We start from the raw sequence: 16,468 nt of genomic DNA, 5'->3' as shown, positions 1-16,468 counted from the left end.
AGCAGCCCAGACACATTATCAGAGAACATGAAGAGTCTGTGCACGTGCACAGGAGAGAGTGAGGACACAGTAGATTACAGCCATACCCACCAGTGAAGAGGGGCCTGCAGAGGCTGCCACAGGAGGAGAGGTTAGGACTGTTTAGTTTAGAGAGGCGATGAATAAGAGGGGACCCAATAAAGGGACACACAATAACCAATGGTTGCACGTAGGTCAGTTGGGAGCTCCCGTTTTCCCTTTTATAACCCAACAGCAAGGAGGTGCCCCATGAAATTAAGAGGCAAACTTTAAAACTGATGAAAGGAAGAGATACCCCCACACAATGTGAACAGTACCCTGTGGCACGCCACAGGATATTATTGAGGCCAAGAGCCAAGCAAGGTTAAAAGACAGTAAGAAAGAGACATTTATAGGAATAAATATAAATCACAGTTACTAGCTAGGATAGAAATGTCTGAGGGCTAGACACACTTCAGCTGATCATCAATTGCCAGGGCTTCCCATACTGGGAGGTTATTCTAAAATTATCCCCTAGACTCGAGGGGTCCTTGGTCCTTCTTCGGAGGCATTTGGTGTTAGTGAACGATGTCAGAGATAGGATCCTGGAAAAGATGGACCATTGGGATGGTTCATTTCCTATGTCCTTCTGGATGACTAAGCGTGTCGGTGGGAGAGTGAATTAACATATATACTTTTTTCTTTCTTTTTTTTTTTTTGTAAAAAACACACACCGTGTAGCAAATATATTAATGCAAATTATAATAAACTATTTCATTTCCAGGATCGTTCCAAATGGCAGATGAAATTCAATGTTGATAAGTGCAAAGTAACACTCAGTAGAAAAAAAAAAATCCCAACTTTGCATATATAGTGATGGGTTCTAAGTTACCTGTTACTCCCTCAGAAAGAGATTGTGGGAGTCACCGTAGACAGTTCTCTGAAAACCACTGCTCAGTGCACAGCAGCAGTCAAGAAGGCTAACAGTATTTTAGGAACTATTAGGAAAAGGACAGATAATAAGACAGAAAATATCATAGTGCCACTATATCAATCCATGGTATGCCCACACCTTGAATACTGTGTTCAGTTCTGGTCACCCCATCTCAAAAAGCTCTGGAACTGGAAAAGGTTCAGAAAAAGGCACTGAGGTCCCTAACTGGGCACTCTCGGGGCTACCCTAAACCTCTACAAGAAGCTGGGAATGGAAGACTGCATGCGTCGCTCCATAATTGTTCCTCCATGATTTCCCCAACTCCTTACCCGGAGTGTTTCTTCCCTTGTTCTCTTATCCTGGCTGCACACCTCCACCATGACTCCCTCTCATACTCTGCAAACTGGTTCAAGAGCAGGGGGGCTTGTGCACAGTGGGAATAGCAGCTTGCCCCCCATTCAAATCGGAAACCCTAGAGCTGGGAAACACAGGGGGAGGCGAAAGGAGAGGTCTGGCTGAGGTTCCTTCCCTGCTCCTCAAAGCCAGGCCCAGCAGAGCTTGCTCAATAGCCTCAACTGGGTCCGTACTGCAGAGTCTGGCTGGAAATCCCTTCTCAAAGGGCTAGGAAAACAGAGGGAAGACTGTGTGTGTAGGGGGCTGGGTTAATAAGAACATAAGAGCGGCAATACTAGGTCAGACCAATGGTCCATCTAGTCCAGTATCCTATCTCTGACAATGGCCCTTGCCAGATGCTTCTGGCAGTTGGAGATTTAGGGACACCCAGGGAGCGGGGTTGTGTCCCTAACCATCTTTGGCTAATAGCCATTGATGTACCTACACTCCATGAACTTATCTAATTCTTTTTTGAACCAGTTATTGGTTTGGCCTTCACAACATCCCCTGGCAAGGAGTTCCATGGGTTGACTGTGTGCTGTGTGAAGAAATACTTCCTTTTGTTTGTTTTAAACCTGCTGTCTATTAATTTCATTGGGTGATTCTTTGTTCTCGTGTTATGTGAAGGGGTAAACAACACTTTTACTTTTCCCATACCAGTCATCATTTTATAGACCTCTATCATATCCCCCCATAGTCATGTCCAAGCTGAAGCATGCCAGTCTTTTTAATCTCTCCTCATGTGGAAGCTGTTGTATACCCCTAATTGTTTTTTTGCCCTTCTCAGTACCATTTCAAATTCTAATGTATCTTTTTTGAGATACAGATCTGCATGCAGTATTCAAGATGTGGGTGTACCATGGACTTATATAGTGACATTATTATTATATTTTCTATCTTATTATCTATCCCTTTCCTAATGGTTCCTAACACTTAACTTTTTTTGACTCAGCTGCACATTGAGTGTATGTTTTCAGAAAACTATCCGCAATGACTCCAAGATCTCTTTCTTGAGTGGTAGCAGCTAATTTAGACCCCATCATTTTATATGTATAGTTGGGATTAGGTTTTCCAATGTGCATCACTTTGCATTTAGCAACACTGAATTTCATCTGCTATTTGCCCCCCCGAGTTTAGTGAGATCACTTTGCAGTCAGCTTTGGACTAAACTATTTTGAGTAATTTTGTACAGTCGGCAAACATTGGCACCTCTCTGTTCACCCCTTTTCCACATCATTTATCTGGGTTAAAGCAAATTGTTCATGGAGCAATAGTAGGGGAGGAGGTAATTTCTGCCCAGAGGAGATGGTGATGATGGAGGTCAGGATCCTGGAATGCTTTGCATTAGTAGCATCACAGCTGAGAAGGAAACAAGGCCAGAGAACATAGTGGGGGACCTGAACATGCACTTGGAGCTTGAGAAAGTGGGAGTTAAGTTGCTGAGGAAGCAAAGGGGGAGCGTGTGATTACCTGAGGTGGGAGTTATAAATGGCAGGACACTCAGAGAGTTCTAGCAGTGAAGAGGGGAGACCTGGAGATGGCTAAGCCCCGAAAGTCTCCAGTAGGCAGAGACCTGCTTCAAGGAGCACACAACAGCTGGGATACAGCGTACGCTGTGGCAGCTGGGCCTCAGCTCTGCGGCACGGGCCCTGAATCACACAGCAGTTGGCTATGGCAGATTCTGGAGCAGCTTGCTGCCTAAGCGTTCAAAGCTGGCTGATGTGGGACATGCAGAAGGCCTTTCGTTATGAGCGAAGACCAAGACGGCTGTCCACAGATGGGCCACAAGCTCGTTGCTGTTCTGGACAAGGTTGGAGCCGTGGGGCAAAGGAACAGCTGAAGTCACCGAGAAGAAACAGTGGGAGAGTCCCAGCAGGCTAAAATCCTGGAAGGGGAAAGGAGGGATGAATTGAAGGAAGTGGGAAAACCTGACAGCAATAGGAACAGAGGGAAATGTGGAGCCATTCAAACTGGATCCTCATAACAGGCACTACCAGGCAGAGGATCAGATGGAGAAGAGACCAAAGGAGGTCAGGGGCCCAGCAAGTGACCAAGAAGCAAACGGTCATCATTACTGATTCCATGGTAAGGCCTATGGCCAGAGACACCTGTGACCCAGTTAAAGGAATTAGGATGATACATGCTGCCTGCCAAGTGTCCTGAGAGGAGACTGGAGAAGAGCAGAGCAGCTCCTGAAGAACTTGGCTCTCCCTCCATCCCAGCTGACACCTACATAGGAATTAAATGCCATGAGCGAAGGGTGATTAGAAAGGCTTCAAGGGGTGTGGAAAGAAATGAGAGCGAAGAGCTGATGAGACAGATGCTTGCAGGTCTGAGGCTGCATACGCAGACACACCTCTCCACAGGAGAGAGCCACTCTCTGCACTGCCCTGGGAGACTCAAACTGGGATCCTGCACTGAGCTCTGGGCCCCTCAATTCCACATGCCTTATGGCCTGGAGCAGGGAGGGGCTAGCTCCTTTCTCTGGCTCTGTAGCTGGGTGACTGTTCTGTTCCGACTCCTCGGTACCAGAAAGACAACAAACTGAGGATGTGCAGAAAAGGGCAGCGAGGGACCAATTTGGAGAAAAGAGTAAGGAGGGCTATATCTGACGAGCTTGGCTTGGCAATGAGTGTGTGAACTGAGTGGGAGGAGGAGGAGAGGGTCTGTTTAGGGAGGGGGGCATAACTAGGAGTAACACCACAACATTAACAAAAGGATTATTCGAATGACACTCAGGACACACTTCCTGACAGAGAGATACGCTGGGCTCCCACGGAGCGTTGGCAGCCCCAGCAACTAGGACGTTTAACGCCAGGCTGGGCAAAGCTCTAGCAAAACTTGCTGTAGGGCCTGATCCTGCCTGGTCCCCAAGAGCCGGTCAAGATGGGACCGGGCAGGCCTTCCCTCCATCTGCATCCTCCGGGATTCGATTTCTGCGCAACTATGACTCACTGGAGAAGTTAATAATCCTGCGCACAGGGAAACAAACACATACAGCACCCACCAGGGGGAGCCAGCGGGCAACGTGTTGCCAGGCAGATGACGGGAAGGTTTGCAGCGGTGTGATGTCGCCGTGATGCAGGCAGCTGCGTGGGTGGGGAGCTCTGCAGGGCTGTGAGCTCCCCACTCCTACCTGAGAGATGCGGGCTGGTCTCCTCCTTATGGCATGCAGCTGGCCTTCTCCTTCGCTTCAGCTGACATCCGCTGGCTGACTCACTGATTGCGCCACGGGGAGGTGGGGGGCGCTCTCCGGTGGCCAGATGACCAGACTGGTGTGTGCAGGGACAGACTGACACAAACACACACCGCATGAAGCCGCCAGATATTTGCTAGCAAGGAGCAACGTTACAGTGGGAACCTACCAGGCTCACTGTGGTGCTGCTGCCAGCCATGGAGGAGGAGGGGTCTGGCCAGGGTTTCCTCCCTCAGCTCCATGAATTGGAGGTGAGCCTCACATCAAGGTTCAAACAGCAGGTTGGGGAGACCCCCCCCCCCCCAGAGATCTCCCATGAGGCCTGTGCCTGCTGCTGGCTGAGAAAGAGGGAGGAAGAACTGGAAGGGGTGGGAGAAGCCGTGGAGTCTCTCTGGACGGGTTTGCTCTAGGCCCTGGTAGCGGGTGGTGTGAAAGGTCTGCCCCATCTCTGCTGCCTCGCTCACACTGAGTGGACTCAAAGAGCAACCGGTACCTGCCTGCATCTCCCCGGGCAGCACCCACAGCTGGGTCTGCGCCTCCCCCCAGCCAGCACCTTGGCCAGGAGAGATGGGGCCTCTTTCTAGGTGGGGCCCAGCACCCACATTGTTAGCAAAAAGGCAGATAAGTTAATCTGGGAACAGCTCACCCCACAGCCTCACCAAGTGCAAGATTCAAACACAAGAAAAGCTGCAGGATTTGGCACAAGCACAAGATGCCCTCTCCCTACATAGGTGCACTTAGCTGCAGGCAGCAGCCCTCCTCCTGTAGTCCCCACACCGGCAGCACAGCATTAGCCGGAGTCCCACCAGCCAGCCAGGGCACACATGCAGGAGGATGAGCAACTGGGCACTGGCGCTTCCTGGATCATCCCAAGTGAGCCAGACACAGAGAACGAGGGCCAGACGCTTTCTCAAGCCAAAGGCTGCAGACGGTGGCTCTGCACCAAGGACCAAGAGTGCCAGAGTGGGGGAATACAGCAGGACGGTCCTCCGTTACCCATGTGCCATGCCCACAGCCCCTACCAGCTGGCTCCAGCAGCAAGCAGAGCAGCAGTGGGAACTTGACAAGCACAGAGCACTCCCGAGATGTGGTCAGTTTCTGTTGCTGCCCTACTCACCCCTGGCGCTGAGCAGAACTAAGAAGACAGGCGCCAGTTTGCTGTGCCACTGTGTACTGCCTCCCACCCTGGTCCTGCGTGAGGGTGAGAGCCAATCACCCCCCAGCCAGGATAGACTGTCTAGCCAGTTAAAGCAGCACAAGAAAGACTCAACAATCAGACCTAAGCCTCTGACTGCCAGGTGCTGGGGTTGGATGACGGGATGGATCACTTGATGATTGCCTATTCTGTTCATTCCCTCTGAAGCATCTGCTACCAGCCACTGCTGGAAGACAGGATATGGGGCTAGATGGACCTTTGGTCTGACCCAGTGTGGCCATTCTTATGTTCTAGACTGTGGCTCTGTGGGAGATGGAGCATTTTAAAGAAGAAGTCAAAATGCAAAGGGACATCCCCAGTGGGGAAACAAGAAGAACGTGCAGCTGTACGAGGGGCTATTCAGTCTATCTGACCGGCCCACACACTTGCTGCTGGGGTCTACAAGGGGCAATGCCAAGCCAAGGTACCAGATGGTGCTGGCAATGGTTCTGTAATAGGAAGCTCATGTCTGCATTACTGGCTGAGCTGGAGGGAGGGACTGGGGAGATGGGACAGTGCACCAGTGCATTATTCACAGCTGCTTATTCTCTGGGTTTGGTAGCTGAATTCTGGCTCCCCTAGGGCTTATCTGACCAAATCCTAGCTCTGAACAGGGGGTGAGAAAAACCCCTTTCCCTGCTCACCCCAACAGAACAGCAATAATGAAAGGTAGTCTGTATCTAGGGTTCCCTGTTGCCTCACTATCCATAGACACACGGGAAGGGTGGAAGAAAAGATCTAGGGGTAAGTAGTGTGGGGACACAGCCAGCCTTTGGAAACGGGCATGATTTGGTCCGTCCCAGTCCCAGCACACACATGAATTTGTGGTGAAGCAGGGTGAGTGCTGTGGTACCCTCCCAGGATCACTGTGGCGTTACTGTTGTTTGAGAGGGACCAGAACGAGCCCCGTCCCCTTCCCAGCTGTGATGTATGGCTGAAGAGTCTGCATTGATCAGGAGACATTAATCCCAGCCCTGAACCCCTAGCCATTTCCAAAGGAAAAAAAACAGGAGAGAGGGGGAAGGGAAAATACCCTGAAAAAACAACAACATACTATTCCCGCTCCTCTCGCTCTGTCTGCCAGTGCCGCCGCCTGGGGGCAGAGAAACAAAAAGGGAGGGTTAAGACAATGGGAACTTTGCAGCACCCACAGGGAGCCTCCTCGGCCCCAGTAGACACAGCGCCGGGCTGCTCCTCACCATCCTGGGGAGAAACCTGTCAATGATCAGATCAGAGAGAGAAAATAAAAGGAAAAACTTCCTTGCAGCACTCAGTTTCCCAGCACACTGCAGGCTCCTCAGGGCAGGGCCCTGTCATGTTTGTCTGGAAATCTCATGCACACCTCTGGTGCTGGCTCCGTCCGTAACACACACACCGATCAGATCTGCACTGCAGTAGAGGCGGTCACAAGAAGGGTCTTTAGTTTGGAGTGGGAGACCCTAAGATGCGCTGGGCTCTGGGAAACCTCTCGGATTCTACTTGGGTGTGCATCTAAATCTGGGGTTTTGCAGAACATTTGCCCCATCACTTAAACTACTGCTTCCTCAAACGAAATGAAACAAACATTGTTTTTTCCCTCCTGAGCCAGTGCAAACAGTGTCTTCAAGGACAGATTAGCTTGCTCGGCCTCAGGGAATTAAATAAGGAAATACACAGCAGCCCAGAACTCAGGGAACCCCCAAAACTCCAGGTTCTGTCCCAAATCTAGGACTCACTATTTCCAAGTGGCTCCTAAATCTAGGACCCACAATATACAAGCGGCTCCTAAATCTGGTGAAATGAGTTCTCCACTCCCTAGTCTTAGTGTAAAACGAGTACAAGACCCAGGGAACTCATACATACCCATGAGGCTTGGCTCTTTACAAACATGCTGAGTAATCTGTCTGGACATTCCAATAGAGGCCCGCCCTGCCGCAACCAGGAGGGACACTCCTATGACAGCTACAAAAGAAAGGGAAAACACCTGCTGATCTTCAGGAACTGCTCTTCCTGGGAATGTCAGCCCAACTCCAGACCAGACTGGGCCAGCTGCTGAAGAATTGAGCCTGGTGAGCTGAGAGAACTGCACTGACTGGGGCTGCTGATCTGGTGCAGCTGTTCCAGGCTAGGCCAAGATCCCTGCAGGGCGAAGTTAGAAAAACCTGCTGGTCCAGCTTCCCTTCCTGTCTCTCTTTTGTTCCTTCTCTTGAGCGGTTCTTGCGCATGGAGGCCTCTCCCTGCAGTGCTGTCCAGCCAGCTCAGACTGACAGAGAGGGAAGGAGGCCCTGTGTTTTATGTTAGGAGAGGGGACAGTTTAGGACAAGCAGCTCCGCCTTTCCTAGAGGCAAAGACCACTGAAGAGGATGGCAAAAACCCACTGATTTGACTCGTATTCCATTGTCTGGTGCATCCCGAATGGGCTACACGAAAGCGTCACACCGCAGAACTCCCTCCCCGCTGGCAGGGACCAAAAAGTCAGCAGTGACGTGAGGGAAGACCAGGAGCCCTGGCGCCAGGGAAGCACCTATCTGGGAGAGCCTCAGATTGAGGGTGCTGCCCTGTGGCCCTCAGTGCAGCCTTCCCCACCACACACTTATGCAGCTGACCCAGCTTCCACCAGCAGTAGTGGAAACAGATCAGGGCCACCCACACACAGTGTGCAAGCCTATAGGATGGTTTAGATTAAGAAATTAGTGGTAGTTACATTTGGGGCCTAAATTAGCCGAAGTGTAGAGGAGTCAGGGGAATGGAGGTTGCGAGTTAGAGAGAAGCTGGAGACAGTAAGATGGGAAAACTGCGTTTAGCAAGGACGTGAGCCAGGGTTACGGCGCCGTTATGTTTTGGTTATAACTGCTTCAAGCAGGCTTTTTAAATGAGTGTTTTTGAGAATTGTTAATGTTTTTTATAATTCTGTCTGTATTGATAGTATGGGAAGGACATTGGGTCAGACGTTCATTTACACAACGTGTAATGTAAAGAGCCAATAAGGGGGAGGAGAAAATACAATTATGGTAAGGGGAAGTGTAATGTTAGGTAGTATGATGATGGGTTATAAAAGGAGTCATTTTGTTAATTTGGAAGGAGTTCCAACTAATGTCCAAAGGGTCCTCTTAGGTTCCAGGATCATCAGGCTGTTGTCAGTGGACTGATCACTCATTGATTAAGTAGTAATTGCATGCCTGTTTGCTTAGCTAAGCATTTTGCTTTTGAATAAAGTTTGGTTTTATCATTCTAAGTGATGCCTAGCGGTCCTTTACTAAATGCATTTTCTGTATCCCACCTAGAAGCTCACACCTGAAGACTATGTTGGGCTTTGTTGCACCCTTGTCTTTAACAACTTCATGTTAACTGGAAACATTTCAGCCTACGGTTCCCAAGGAACCAGCTGCAGAGATCTCCCATCCCCACTCCTGCCGATAGACAAATCGGCCCTATGGGTCCATTTATTGATGAGGCAGAGCAATTTGCATTCCCTTGTGGTGCGACAGAACTCTGGCTGCCTCCTCTCAGCCCCCTTTCCAACCCCAGATTCCTCCTTTGACCTGGGGGATGTAATCTCTTCCCATCCACGTCAGAAGCAAACATAGGATCTGAAAGAATGGCCCTGGCCTCTGCACCAGCTCCCCACTATTATCTGCACAAGACTGGAAGAGGCATTCTCACCATCTCCCTGCCCCCGTCAGGAATGGGAGGCAGCCAGGAAAACCCTCTCAGATATTTTTGTTGTTCCAGCTCCTATCTGTTCTGCATGGAGTGTGTCCCTGCCATGGGTTACCCAAGTGGCAAAAGGTTTGTTTGTCTAATTGAGACTGCAGGCCCCCTGTGGCAGGGGCCGTGTCTCTGTACATGGGCTGTACATCAGTGCACAGATACAGAGTGTGTTTGGGCTCTGGCCCACTGTCACCTTTGGGATCCCATGGGGGCTGGGTTTCTTGTCCCAACCCAAAACTAGCAGCACTTGGGCACCACATTTCACGGTAAAATCCAAAGTGTTCCCTAGGGAAGCAGCACCCCAGTCACCTTTGCCCTGCTGCCTGCCCCGGGATGGATAGGAGAACCTGCTTGTCTGCTAGAAGCCCAGCATGAAGCAGCTGGAACCTGGCACAGTTCTCAAAACTAGTGCCCCCCTCGACTCCCTCGCCGGGATCATGGCTTCCTGCAAACACTCCCACGTAGCCCTTCCCTTCCAGTTCACACCAGCCCCCACAAATGGCTGTGCTACTGAGGCTTAGGGCACACAGATGGGGATGCTTTGCTGCCAATATCTGCTGCTGTCTCAGCGACTCTCCTCTGGGCCTCCTAGTGCCCTAACTTGCCAGCTGGGCATTATTTGTTCCAGGTTAGCTGCGGCTCTCCTTCCAGTTGGCAGCACCCAGACATAATGCGGTGACTCACAGATAGGTGCTAGCAAGGGTAGCAGGCCATCTGAGCACAGGGCGAGGATCCAACCGCTAGCCAAGCTGTGCCAGTGTAACGCCAACAGACCCCGGTCAGTGGTGGGCGGGATCGAACCTGGGACCTCTGAAGCTTAATGCATGAGCTGCTACTGCATGGCTCTTAGCTGAGGCTGCAGCAGACTCATTAATTTCTAAGTGGTCTAGGTGTCACTAGAAGGGGACAGAGCACCACACCCAGCAGGCATGGGTTGCACCAGGACTAAACTGGACCTCATGGAGCATGTGAGTTGGGGCCCATCCCACACAGGAGTCGGCTCTGAAGGTTCCAGAGGGCACCCACATTCCCAGGTCTGAGGGATCCAAGTTTGGAGGAAAGGTGTGTTGGTGGGTGGGAGGGAGGAGAGGACCAGGCAGGGAGATTTGAAGTTTGCATAGTTCTCAAAGGGACTGAGCGAGTCAATAGAGAAAAAATGTCCCCCTGGGGAAGGGCACGTGGCCTAAAGCTGAAGAACAAATGAGGTTCCCGGGCAGAGCCACCTCTCAAAGGGGAAGAGCAGACCGGGCCAGTTACAAAGGCAGGCAGTTGGCGCTGGGTATATGAGACAGGCAGTATGGCCCAGGCCAGTGTCTCTCAGCTTTTCAGGCTGGTGACCCCTCATTCTATGTCATGATCCCCCTCAATAAAAAGGAAGAGTAGGAGATGCATCAGTGCGAACAGCGCAAAGCCTGGATAGTTCATTTGTGGGTGTGGTTAGCCAGGTGGGTAGAGAATACTGGACCTTGAAGCGTAAGGGCATGTGAGATTTCTTTTGCTTTAGAGTGTAATAACTCTTCCAACTCCTTGCCATGACCCCGACTGCCTTTGGTGACCCCCTGGGGTTCTGACACCCTGGTTGAGAAACGCTACTCTAGAGGACTGAGATTGGCACTGGGAGCCAGAAGCCCTCAGGCATGGAGGCAGCTTGAAGTGAAGCTACTTGCCAAAAACACAGCACCAGTCACTTTCTCCCTGGGGACAGTATCCCCTCCCTGCTCTAAAACAATGCCTCTTACCCTGCCACCCACGCTGCCCTGGCCTCACTGCAGCCACATCACACGGCAGGCTCATTAGCTGCGTGTTCTCGCCCTTGGTCTCACACACCATTGCTGCTGACCAGGTTCCTCCATCCCATTGAGATCTAGTTGTGGATTACTTTCCCCACAAGGGATCAGCTACGTTTCCTCACGTGGCTACCTCCTGCCTGCTTTCCCCTCATCTCTCTGGGTCCCCTGGTGCTGTTTTCTCTAGCTTCAGTAGCACTCACAGCTCCACCTAAGTAAGGAGGAGACTGAGCAGCTCTGGCGATATAGCTTATTTGAATAAAGGTCCTTGTTCAGTGTTAGAAGAAAATGTCTCTGCCATTCTTTCCCTTGTCATGTAACAAGAGGTGCAAACCAGACTAATTTGAATGCTTAACACACAGAGCAGCGAAGCAAAGGTCAGCCTGGTAGCTTGTGCAACGGAAAGTGCAACTGAAAATACGTAGAACTCCTTTGCCTCCATTGTGGAAGGCGGTGCAAATACCTGGGACTTGGTTCTTCCGAGATTCTCTGAGCGCTTCGTTCCCCAATGGAACTAATGTACCTGGGTGCAATGGGCCAGAGAGCACAGAACCCTTTCTAAAGGCTGTCTCTGACGGAGCTGAGCAGCATTTGAACACAAGATCATCTAGCAGCTGGGATTTGAAACAAAGAATGTCATGGAACAAGGAGACCAGCGCAGCCCCTGAAACTACTCTGCCTCTTGTTGCTTCACTGTTGAGCTGGCATCCTGCGACAAACTCAACATTCACATACTCTTTTTCCATTTCAGTAAAGAAAGTCATACCCAGCAGGGATCTTTAGACACCTCCTCCAGCTGGTACACTGCACTTTATCATCAGAACCCTTGGCTCAGTCCTTCAGCCAGTTTTCAGTCCACACGGCAGTGTCTTAGCCAAGCCACGTTCAATTATATTTTAAGACTAAGATTCCATTAGCAGTTAGGAAAAAAGGTTTCCCTTCAGCCACCAACACAGCCATCAATAACTTCACTTGGATCCCTTCTCCAGACTCACTTTGCTCATGCTTCCAGCTCAGAGCCCTGCTCCTGAGCCATCCACGCTTGGCTACCTTTGCTTCCTCAGATTTAGTGCCATGACCTGTAAAGCTAAGAACTACAGTACCTGAAAAGCCAGTCGGTGACTCCCAATCTACTTAAAAAGAAATCAGTCAGTACAATCACCTCCAGCTGCACTGCTAACAAAGCAGGTAGTGTGTCAGACCTTGCCCTCCCCGAACCTCTTCCCCATCCCACCCTTTTCCTTGCCCATCCCTGGCTGGGCCATTGCTGGGCCTTTCCACAAGGCAGGGAGCTGTCTTGTGTTGTAGAGCCTGCAAAGCATCATGCACACAGTAGCTGTAGGAATCATAAATCATACATTGCAATCTTATCTCCAGAGCCACCAGAGGTTTGCTCCTGCACAGAAATGAAGTCAGAATGACAAAGGGCTGGCATGTTGGGCTGCAGGGACTCCCCCTGTTCCTGGGATGTATGGGCTTAAACCAACCTGAGCACTACTCCTTCCCCACCCACCCCTGCCATCTGGGCACACAGCAAAGGGTTTAACCCTGTAACCCGTTTGCTTCAAGCCCACCCCCATCCTGACCTTACCTGTCAGCATCAGTCACCAGGGCCAGACGTCCATAGTCCCAGGCTACTTTACGCAAGATCGAAAAGACAAACAACAGTGCCTGTAAAAGTGCCAAGGAGAAGCTATGAGACAAGGCCCCCTCTGGCTGGGGGAGCAGCCCTCCCTGACTCCTGCCCTCCCAGCCGTCTGCCTGGCATGGAGAGAACAATGGCAGGGGACAGAGGAAGCAGCTGGATCTGTGCTTGGCTTGCTTGTGTGGCATAAGAAATTGGACCCTTGTCACTCAGGTGTGGCAGCAAGGCCTGGGAAGAGAGGAGCAGACGGGGAAGTGGGATCCAACTTCACAAGCACGAGATCCCCCCAGTGACCACGTTCACGCTATCACAGCTTGACCTGCTGTCAGAGGTGGTAGCACTACAGAGCGGGCGTCTGGCTCTGCTTGGGTGCCTCATCTACTGCAGCTGAATGAACAAATGGCAGCGTCCTACAGGGGAGTAAAAGCTTCCCGGAGGCCTGCTCTTGGTGGAGGTGGGGAAAAGATACAGCGTGATGTGGGGGTGGCCACAGCTCGACCTGCAGAGCTCTGCAGGGTGGATCTCCCATCTGGTGGGCAGAGGGGTGGCCCACAGGAAGTACAGTCCCCGCATGCAATGTGCTGTGACCTGAGTGAGCGGGTCGCGCTGCGTATTGGGCCTGGAGTCTCTGCGGGTAGCACCATCCCTGAATCAGAAGGGAGAAGGGTGCACTGCAGAACTCCTGGACTCCAAGGGGGCTCCAATCTGCTCTGTTCCGTCTGTGCTGGGTGCAGCCCTGCAGTTCCTGACAAGGCACCAACATGGCTCTTTTTTGGGCACCTTGACATCCACACCCAGAAAACGGGACTCTGGGATGCAGGATTGCCTGCATCTGTTCCCTGGAGCGAGTCTGTAGCATTCTCCCACGACAGCCCGGAGCTCCGGTACCTGCCCCAGCTGCCATCCCACTCCAAGAGTGGCTGGGAACTTCACTGCTTGCATATTACAGCTCCTTCCTCTGAAAGAACCCCACAGCAGGGCTTGGTAGTATTCACCCTCAGCTGATCCCATCCCAGCCCGGAAATGCATCCGAGCAGGACAGGGGCTGTGAGGAGACAAGCCAGCCACGAGCAGCGTGTGCCCACAGCTTACGACGGAAGCCTGCCACACCAGAGAGGTGGATCCAACGCAGAGACCCCAGATGAAGGAGCTCTGTGAATTTGGTCGTGGGGTGGGGGGCAGGGGGCACTGTTAGCGCTGGGGCCTAGCCCTGGCTGGAGGTCCCACAGAAGCGGCTGCTGGCTGATGCACAGGCAGAGTGAAAGCATGCTGGGTCATCCATCCTGCCAGCCACGCACACAGATCAAGGCTGTGTTTGTCCAACACCTAGCACAATGGTAATACAAATCAATAATAACAACAGGTGGTGACCTGCCCTGTTCTCCAGAGCACAAACAGATGAAACCTTGCCGCCTCCCAAGCCCCGATATCACTAGCGGAGGTCAAGCCATCTGTTCTCAGACTACGCAGGAAGCGGCAGAACAATCAGAGAAGGGCTTAGGGGCTGGCAAGGCAGGAAAGCCCAGTGTCTTGGCATTAGGTTGGCCCTAGTCAGATACATAGCCCTAGTGGCCACCCTAAACCTCCACATTCCTGACCCTGACCCTCTCCCCATCCCAGTCTTCCTGCCTGTCAAGTTCAGGCCGCTCCTTAGCGCGACATGAGCTAGGGCTGGAGGAACGCGGCACGAGGCCGGGCTGGGGAGGCCTGAATCAGAGTCTGCTCATCAGATCGTCCCAGCTGGCCCTAACTGGCCCCCTCGTTGGCAGCCCCGCCAGAGAAGCCAAAGGACTGAATGGACCACGGAGAGTGAGCTCCCTGGCGCTCTTCCTTCTGGTGGGGCTGCTGGGCAAGCTCGCCCTGCTTGCACTGCGCCATGCCATTTCAGCGGGGACACAGTCACGGCATTTTTTTCTTAAAGCTATTGAAAAAAACCCAAACATTGTGCTTTGATGACGGAGAGCCAGGGTTCTCCAGCTGGCCAGCCTACCGCTGCCAGGGGAGGGGGCTGCGTTAGAGCAGCACATGGGTGGGTAAGGAGAAGCAAGAAGAACAATACTGTGCTTTTCTAGAGACTGGGTTGTCAAAGCACTTGGCAGATGCTAATTGAGCTTCAGAACCACACCGCCTCTGGGAGGTCAGTGTCATTAACCTTATCTCACCAAGGGGAAACTGAGGCACAGGGCAGTCAAGTGACCTGCCCATGGTCACAGAGGAGCCAACAGCAAAAGCTGAGAGGAGAATTCAGGAGTCCTAGCTCTAACCACTCCTTGGCAACCAGGGCCAGGAGTCCTGACTCCCATGCGTCCCAGCTCCAATCAGTAGATTACACTCCTCCTCCCACACCTGGGGATAGAACCCCGGAGTTCTGAATAGTTATGTCCATCCTTCATCCTCACAGCCGTGCCCTCCCCTCCCCCAGCAAACGGCAGCCGCACAATGGTGTGGGAGACTTACCAGAAAGCACATGAAGTCGAGGGCTAGGACGGTGGGCACTCCCCCAAAGGGCAGGCCCTGCAGCACAGTGCTGCGGATGCGGGCACTGTAGCAGTAATCCTTCGTGCTGTTGTTACAGCCGGTGACCTTGCAGGTGGCTCCTGCCGAGCCCAGGGTGGCAAACAGGAAGGGAAGCATCTCTACTGCCTCATCGTCTTACCTGGAGGAGGGGGGGGGAAAAGGCACAGTTAGAAACACACCTGACCAACTAGTCAGCAGCCCGCTTAACAGAAGGTAGCGGCAGATGAGGAGCAATCAGGGCCAGCTCACCCATTGCCATCTCCCGCATCCTCCAGCCTCCTCTGCGCAGCAGCCTCTTGCGTTACAGTCTCCAAGGGAGCTGGCTAATGAAGTTACTAACTGGCCAGCGATCACGTGTGGGAAGTCCTGGAGAACCAGGAAGGTACCAAAGGACTGGGGAAGAGGAGACCTACTTTGCTTCAGTCTTCTCTCAAAAAACAACACGTGACCAGACAACTAGCAAAGTTACCACAGACAATAAAGGGGAAGGGATGCAGCTCGGGATAAGTAAAAAACACATCAGAGATCTTCTGACCAATCTGAATTAATTCAGATCAGCGAGGCCTGATGCTATTCACCCCAGGGTGCTGAAAGAATTAGCTGAAGAAATCTCAGCGCCATTGGCAATAATATTTGCCAACTCATGGATGAGAGAGAGGTCCCGGAAGACTGGAGAAGGGCTAACGTGGTGCCCATCTTTTAAAAGAGGGGGAAAGAGGAGCCGGGAGCTCTAGACCAGTCAGCCGGACTTTGATACCTGCAAAGCTACTAGAGCAATGTAAAAAACATTCAATTTGCAAATACCTGGAGGATGAAGGGGTAGTCACGAGCAACCAGCATGGATTCACCAAGAACAAATCACGTCAGACCTGCTTGATTTCCTTCTCTGACAGGGTAACTGGTTTGGGAGTTAGGGGGAATGCAGCGGACATATTGTACCTGGGCTTCAGCAAGGCTTTTGACACAGTCCCACGTGACATTTGATAAGCATGCTGGAGAAACGTGGGCTTGGCGGAGCTACCATTCAGTGGAGACATAGTTGGTTAAACAGCCACAACAAAGAGTAGCTATTAATGGAATGATGTCAGATTGGAGAGAGGTCTCAAGTGGGGTT

The 16,468-nt window shown here is 51.8% G+C and overlaps 1 protein-coding gene across 2 annotated transcripts in view; it reads right to left on the bottom strand.

The window, feature by feature from the left end:
- TMEM63B (transmembrane protein 63B) overlaps positions 1 to 16,468 on the bottom strand; it is a 90,027-nt gene that overhangs the window by 23,143 nt on the left and 50,416 nt on the right. The window contains exons 2-4 of one of the 2 annotated variants that reach the window (XM_074949062.1): positions 15,295 to 15,493; positions 12,784 to 12,863; positions 6,770 to 6,808 (exon numbers count right to left, since the gene is read on the bottom strand). In XM_074949062.1, coding sequence (XP_074805163.1) covers positions 6,770 to 6,808; positions 12,784 to 12,863; positions 15,295 to 15,471 — 296 coding nt within the window. In that variant the 5' untranslated portion in view covers positions 15,472 to 15,493. The remainder of the gene's footprint in view (positions 1 to 6,769; positions 6,809 to 12,783; positions 12,864 to 15,294; positions 15,494 to 16,468) is intronic. The other variant, XM_074949063.1, reaches the window with a different exon arrangement.

The sequence above is a fragment of the Natator depressus genome, chromosome 3, assembly GCF_965152275.1.
Source record: "Natator depressus isolate rNatDep1 chromosome 3, rNatDep2.hap1, whole genome shotgun sequence".
NCBI classification, from domain to species: Eukaryota; Metazoa; Chordata; order Testudines; family Cheloniidae; genus Natator; species Natator depressus.
This window is presented reverse-complemented; position numbering and strand designations above follow the sequence as displayed.